This window comes from Bos indicus x Bos taurus, chromosome 18 (assembly GCF_003369695.1).
Source record: "Bos indicus x Bos taurus breed Angus x Brahman F1 hybrid chromosome 18, Bos_hybrid_MaternalHap_v2.0, whole genome shotgun sequence".
Classification (NCBI taxonomy): Eukaryota; Metazoa; Chordata; class Mammalia; order Artiodactyla; family Bovidae; genus Bos; species Bos indicus x Bos taurus.
The window spans coordinates 8918701-8925766 of NC_040093.1; the positions used below are offsets into that span (position 1 = coordinate 8918701).

General features: G+C 50.1%; 1 protein-coding gene across 2 annotated transcripts; it reads left to right on the forward strand.

Annotated features, from left to right (window-relative positions):
• The first annotated feature begins 1443 nt into the window (after nt 1-1443).
• On the forward strand, nt 1444-3928 carry LOC113876138 (kallikrein-4-like). 2 transcript variants are annotated; one of them, XM_027515008.1, is made up of 4 exons: nt 1444-1674; nt 2134-2387; nt 2474-2610; nt 3478-3928. In XM_027515008.1, the coding sequence occupies exons 2-4, from the start codon at nt 2195-2197 to the stop codon at nt 3628-3630; spliced, it is 483 nt and encodes a 160-aa protein (XP_027370809.1). In that variant the 5' UTR covers nt 1444-1674; nt 2134-2194; the 3' UTR covers nt 3631-3928. The 2 variants fall into 2 exon arrangements, with proteins under 2 accessions (XP_027370809.1, XP_027370808.1); XM_027515007.1 differs by having other exon boundaries at nt 1586-1674; nt 2222-2387.
• The last annotated feature ends 3138 nt before the right edge of the window (nt 3929-7066 follow it).

Genomic DNA, 7066 nt, shown 5'->3' on the forward strand with positions numbered 1-7066 from the left:
GTGTGTGTGAGATTGTGTCTGAGGCTTGTTACTGGGTGGGCACGACTCAGGGTCCTCCAGCACCCGACTGAAGCTGCGTGGGTGACAGTACGGTGTGACGGTTGCTCTCTGGATGCACACATGTGATTCCCTGTATCACAGGGTGTTTGCATGGGTGCCACCTGTGTACTGGCATGTGTGTGGCTTTGCACGCCTCCGTGTAGTCATACCCATGAGAGTCGGTGCATGATTGGGGGAACGGCTCTGACAGTCTATGCCTCTGGATACCCTGTGCAGTGACAATGCTGAGAGGACCTGAGTGATGAGGCTGCAAGGACCCGTGGAGCCGGAAAGTGTGAAAGTGTCAGTCGCTTCAGTCGTGTCTCGTTCTTTGCAACCCCATGGACTGTAGCCCCCCAGGCTTCTCTGTCCATGGGATTCTCCAGGCAAGAATACTGGAGTGGGTAGCCATGCGCTTCTCCAGGGGATCTTCCCGAACCAGGGATGGAACCCTGGATCTCCTGCACTGCAGGCAGATTCTTTACCGTCTGAGCCACCAGACCTTGCCTGGGGTACCCCTGAAAGGGAGATTACGCTTCTAGGAGAGTCACCCACTGCTGGCAATCTGCGCCTGCTTCTTGGGTCTCCAATCCTGAGAGGCCCCAGGGATCCACATTAGGACAGTGTGATGGGGTTTCTGTGTCTGCTGGCTGTCTGCTGCCCTGGGGGGGACAGGACTGAGCCGAGTTGGGCAAGACACCAGGGCTACAGATACTGGCACTGCCTCCCTGAGCGTCTTCCTCTGTCGCCCTTGCCTCTGCCACTTTGTGTGGAGGCGTCTGCTCGTGTTGGGAGATTGAGGCCCCAGCAGTGCACAGGCCTGCCGTGGTGCTTCTATGTGTGTGAGAGAGAGAGCGATGGAGTGTGGGTCTGGGAGATGGCTGTGACGAACTCGAAGCTGAAACTCTTCCCTGACAAGTGACCCTACCTCTGTGAACCCGAACCCCCGCCCCGCCCCCCGCCCCAAGGATCCTGATGCGTGGAATTAAAGCCCCGCACTGTGACCCCTCCCCAGTCTCCTCACTAATCCTTGACCCCGCCCCTAGGACTCTTACTGCCCGCAGGATCCCTGACTCCATCCCTGTGGTTCTGACCACACCCGCCCACCGAGAGGTCTAGTCCCATCTGACCGCCATGCACCGAAGTGCACTGTGACCCCGCCCCAAGAGGCCTAGTCCCGCCTCCTGTTTGTCTCCCAGCTTTGACCACGCCCCCGTGCACCGAGAGCCCCGCCCCCAACCCCTCTCCCGCTGGTCCGGCTTCCACCCTGAGCTACGCCCCCTCACCGCGGCAGAAGCCCCGACCACGCCCATCATCAGTGGTCACGCCCCCTAGAGCCAAGGCCACAGGAGTTAGTGTCCTACATTCTGGGCCTCTGGCTCAGTCCTGACCACGCCCCCACACCGAGCCCCGCCCCCAGAAGTCCCGCTTCGGCTCAGAGCAGGGTCCCCCAGCCCTGCCTCCGCCCTCAGGATCCCTTGCCTGGGGCGGCAGCAGCCGCATCATCAACGGCGAGGACTGCCGCCCGCACTCGCAGCCCTGGCAGGCGGCCCTGTTCTTGGAAAATGAATTTTTCTGCGGGGGAGTCCTGGTGCATCCGCAGTGGGTGCTGTCAGCTGCGCATTGCTTCCAGAAGTGAGTGCAGGGCGCGGGGGGGGAGGGGGGCGGCGCGGGGAGGAGGGACAGGGGCGGGGCTTGGGTTCTAGGGAGGGTCTGGATGCACTGTTAGCTGAGGAGAGGGGCTTCATAGGTTCAGTCTCCGGGTACTAAAAGTGAAAGCCGCTCTCAAGGAAGGCTGTGTGAGGGAAGCGGGAGCTCTTGCTTTGGAAAGACTCAGAATCCTGGGTTGAAATCTCAGTTCCACTGCTGAGTATCCAGTAAATTAAGGCAAGTTCTTGCCTCTGGATTATTGATTGTGCATTAGGATTTGAAATCATGACTGGGTAGTGCAGAACTTAGCAAGGAAGATGGGGGTGGGGCAAGGGACCGGAGATGGGGTTGTGGTTGAAAACAGGAGTGGAGATAATGGCGTGGCTGCCACAGAACTAACCTGTCCCTGCGCTACCCCCGCACCCTCGACCCCGTGGCCCTCAGGTCCTATACCATTGGGCTGGGCCTGCACAGTCTTGAGGCCGACCAAGAACCAGGCAGTCAGATGATAGAAGCCCACCTCTCCATCCAGCACCCAGAGTACAACAAACCATCACTCGCCAACGACCTCATGCTCATCAAGTTGGAAGAATCGGTACCCCCATCTGATACCATCCAGGACATCAGCATCGCCTCCCAGTGCCCGGCCGCCGGGGGGGATTCCTGCCTGGTTTCTGGCTGGGGTCGGCTGGTGAATGGTGAGCTCGGGAGATGGATGTGTCTGGTCTCTCTGAGGGGTTCTCCGCCCAGCCAGTAGAGGCTGATCTGATGCTCTGCGTCCCAGGCAAACTGCCCAAAGTGCTCCAATGTGTGAATATCTCAGTTGTGTCGGAGAAGATCTGCAGTGAACTCTATGCCCACGTGTACCACCCCAGCATGTTCTGCGCTGGCGGAGGCCAGGACCAGAAGGACTCCTGCCATGTGAGAGATGGGGGAAGGGAAGAGGGGAGAAGATCCAGGGAGAGATGGAAAAGGGAGGGGACAGGGACCCCATAATGAGAAGAAAGAGAGATATGGGAGAGAGACTGAAAGAGAAATAGACACAGAAATAAAGAGAAGCAAGGAAAGTGAGAAATAGAAATAAAGACAGATGCAGCAAGGCAGAAACAGACATACACACATGCACACCCAGAGAGAAACAGATACATTGACACACAGAAATGAAATGTAAAGTGAAATAGGATAAAAAATCAACATACAAGGAGGTGAAGAGTTGCATAGAGACTCAGAGAGTCATTGAGATAGAGAAGTAAGCTATAGTGGGAGAAAAAGAAGGAGAGACACAGAGATGGAACAGCAGCAAACGCAAGAGAATCGGCCAGCTGTTAGGACGTAGGGAGCCGAATTGGGTGTGATCGGGGCTCTGTAGTGGAACCTTTAAGGAATATGTTGCTATCTTTTGTCCTCTCTCTCTCCTGTCTTTGCCTCTCTTCATTTGGCTCCTTTCTGATCTCACATCTATGTCCACTTCTCTGTGTTTTGTTTGTTTTTAATATTCATTTGTCTGTCTATTGGCCTGACCCGGGTCTTAGTTGCATCACGCAGGATCTTCGTTGCAACACGCTGGCTTCTCTACTTGTGGCGCTCAGGCGTCTCTCTAGCTGTGGCACAGTAGCCCGTTGCCCCACTCTAGTTAGTTGCCCCACCGCATGTGGGAGCTTAGTTCCCCGACTAGGGGTCGAATTTGTGTTGCCTGCCTTGGGAAGGGGATTCTGAACCACTGGGCTGCCAGCCGCGTCCCCACCTCTCTGGGTTTTGGATTCTTTATTCTCTGTCTCTCCACAACAGGGTGACTCTGGGGGCCCCCTGGTCTGCAACGGGTCCCTGCAGGGCCTGGTATCCTTTGGACAAGCCCAGTGTGGCCAACCCTACGTGCCAAGTGTCTACACCAATCTCTGCAAGTTCACGGACTGGATACAGAAAACCATCCAGGCCAGTTAACTCCTGCGACTGAGATTCATGAAATTGAACCCCAAAATATAAGCTGCTGAAGGAATTCAGGAATCTAGGTTCCCAGTGCCTTCCACCCTCAGACCCAGGAGTCTAGACCCTCACCCCCAGCTCCCTCCCTCAACCCCAGGAGTCCTGTCCCATCAAGAATCTTTTCCTATACATGATGCCCCCTAGCGGCACGATGTTGACACCACCTTACCATTGGTAGAGAAAGCTGATTTTTCACCGCTTTTGTCCCTTCGCCTAAGCCCTGAAATAAAGTCTAAGAGAGCACCAGCTCTGTTCATACTGTCCTCCTTGCTTCCTTTCCCATCCAAGGGATTCCAGTAGATAGTTTGCCTTCTTTGTGCCTCAGTTTTTTCATCTGGGAATTGGGACCGTGACCAGGAGAGTCACAGGATCCCCTTGGAAGAAGACATACCTGAGAGAAGGTTAAGAGAAACCGATTCTGTGGATGTTGTCTAGTTTCTGAAAAGTCGAATCAGCAAATGGCAAATTAATGGGATTTCCTTATTTTGTTTAATCAACTTTGCCGCTGCTGCTGCTAAGTCACTTCAGTCGTGTCCGACTCTGTGTGATCCCATAGACAGCAGCCCACCAGGCTCCGCTGTCCCTGGGATTCTCCAGGCAAGAACACTGGAGTGGGTTGCCATTTCCTTCTCCAAAGCATGAAAGTGAAAAAGTGAAAGTGAAGTCGCTCAGTCGCGTCCGACTCTTAGCGACCCTGTGGACCGCAGCCTTCCAGGCTCCTCCATCCATGGGATTTTCCAGGCAAGAGTACCGGAGTGGGGTGCCATTGCTTTCTCCTGAAATCAGTAATAGACTTTTGTAAAAATGCTAACTCTGGTTCTGCATAATTACTTGAAAAAAAAAATAGAAAAAAAGCAAAGTTGAAATGCCAAAATATCTTCATGACATTCTGACATTATTAATGAGAAATGACAAAGAGCATGGTGATGTTTTTCATTGCTGTGAAATACGATGATACTGCCAGAGCTTTTAATCTCTTTCGGAACACAGCCGTTTATATTTCAGAGCAACTAAAAAGGAAACTTTGAGAAGATTTGCTGTGATTTTTGCTTGTTTGGTCGATTGGAGAACAAAGGTAACAACCCGTTTTATGACTTCTAAATTGGCCTATAAGCGTCATGATCCACCAGATCTGTCAGTAGCTAAAAGTTCCATGGCCAAATTCCATTTTCCCTTGAGAAAGTAAAACAGTGGATTCCCAAACTGCTTGACTTATTTTGGTTTTGACTTCTTCGGTGCATTTTAAGAATTTTTCTCTTGTGGTTGCCTCAGGACCCACCTGCTGTAGCTGGAGACTGGTGGCAAGAATCTGGGGGGCAGAGGTCGGGGAGTCTGAGGATGGAGAGAGGGGTGAGTTAGGACAGAGAGAGAGAAAAGACTGAAGCCCCAAGAACATAAAGAACTGTTATTATACTAAATACAATGGGGCTTCCCTGGTGGCTCAATGGTAAAGAATCTGTCTGACAATGTAGGAGATGCAGGTTCAGTTCCTGGGTCAGGAAGATCTCCTGGGGAAGGAAATGGTAACTCACTTAGTATTCTTGCCTGGAGAATCCCATGGACAGAGGAGCCCGGTGGCAGTCCAGTTACAGTCCATGGGGTGGCAAAAAGTCGGACACGACTTATTGACTAACCAACAACAACTAAATAGAATATATTGATAAGAATTTATATCCAGGAATATCTTCATAAACATATTGTGAACCTATTCTTAAGGAGATATTAAACTTTCTCTGTATCTCTTCAGTATCCTCAAATATATAAAGTAAGTGATGAGATAACTAAGAGAGACAAATCCCTACTCACGATAGAGGACTTGGGGAAATCCCTGGTAGTCCAGTGGCTAGGACTCTGTTTTCACTGCTGATGGCTCAGGTACAAATTCAATCCTTGGTCGAGGAACTAAGATCCCACCAGCCACTCAGTGCGACCAAAAGTAAAAAAAAAAAGATTTTAAAAAACATAAAGAGGACTTTAAGGAGCCTCTTAAAAAATAATAGAACAAACAAGATAAAAGTGGATAAAGACATATATGATTTGGACAACGTGATTAACAAACTTTATTTAGTCATCATATATAGAACATTGCACCCAGTATCTGAAGAATATACAACCTTTTCAAATTGCACATATCTACCAGAATGGCTAAGACTAAAAAGAAGGACAGCATGGTGTATTGGTTGTATGTAGAGCAGCGGTAATTCTCACGTATTTCTGGGGGCGGGGGAGTATAAAATGGTACAACTGCCTCAGAAGACAGTTTGGCAGTTTCTTAGAACATAAACATACGTTGTCTACCCCATAACCAGCAAGTCCACTCTTAGGTATTCATGTAAGAGCAATGGAAAAAAAAAAAACACCTCCCACGAATGTTCATAGGAGCTTTATTCATAGCAGCCAACCTGGAAGCAACCCAAATGTCCATGAAGGAGTGAATGAGCAAACAAACTGTGAACTATTCACTCAATGCAAAATGCTACTCAGTAATAAAAAGCTGAAGTCTTGATACATACAAGAGTATAAGTGCACCTCAAAATCAGGATGCTGAGTAGGGACTTGCGTGGTGGTCCAGTGGTTAAGAAATTCCAGAACCACAGACTCTTAGTTAGTCCAGAATCCTAGGGTCTCAGTCAGTCTAGAACCATAGACCTTCAAAGTCTCTGGATTATCAGACCTTCAGATTCTAGAATAGAAAGGCTTGTTGTTGTTGTTGAGTTGCTAAGTCATGTCTGACTCTCTGTGACCCCATGGACGACAGCACCCAAGGCTTCCCTGTCCTTCACTATCTCCTGGAGTTTGCCCAAGTTCGTGTCCATTGAATCGCTGATGCCATCCTGCCATCTCATCCCGTCACTCTCTGTATGGATACACATATCCACTATTTTTAGATTCTTTTCCCATATACATCATTACAGAGTACTGAGTAGAGTTTCCTGTGCTATACAGTAGACTGCAATGTTTTACAATTTGATGGGGTTGAGAGTTACCTGGGTGGATGCATTTATCAAAACTCATTGAACATGAAATCTATACCTCGCACTGTGTACACCATGATTTTAAAAATATACCTCAAGGCCTCATCCAGTAAGGCAACCCCCTCGCCCCCTCCAAGATCGTCTTGCACCCCACGTCCCACCCAGGTCAAGTGTCTACAGAACGTAAGCCTTGTTTTCCCCTTCAGCGCTTCAGTTGGTTATTTGTCACTGTTGTCTCTCAGTCAGCTTTTGGTAGAATGGGGTTTCAGTTTTGTCTTTTTTTTTTAACACCGGTAAATACTTACATTCAAACCGGGAAGGGGAGGCAGAGGTCTGGCCCCCTGCTCTGCTCCTTTGATGCTGTGGGGCCTACCCCTGGAGCAGACCCTCCTCTTTGGGTTCCGGGAGCTTCTTTGCTT

What these genes read in the sequence shown, in the direction of transcription:
- LOC113876138 (XM_027515008.1), top strand. Translation starts at nt 2,195, where the DNA reads ATGATAGAAGCCCACCTCTCCATCCAGCACCCAGAGTACAACAAACCA. An exon ending in CTGGGGTCGGCTGGTGAATG is followed by an intron (nt 2,388 to 2,473) that starts GTGAGCTCGGGA and finishes TCTGCGTCCCAG; the next exon opens with GCAAACTGCCCAAAGTGCTC. An exon ending in ACCAGAAGGACTCCTGCCAT is followed by an intron (nt 2,611 to 3,477) that starts GTGAGAGATGGG and finishes TCTCCACAACAG; the next exon opens with GGTGACTCTGGGGGCCCCCT.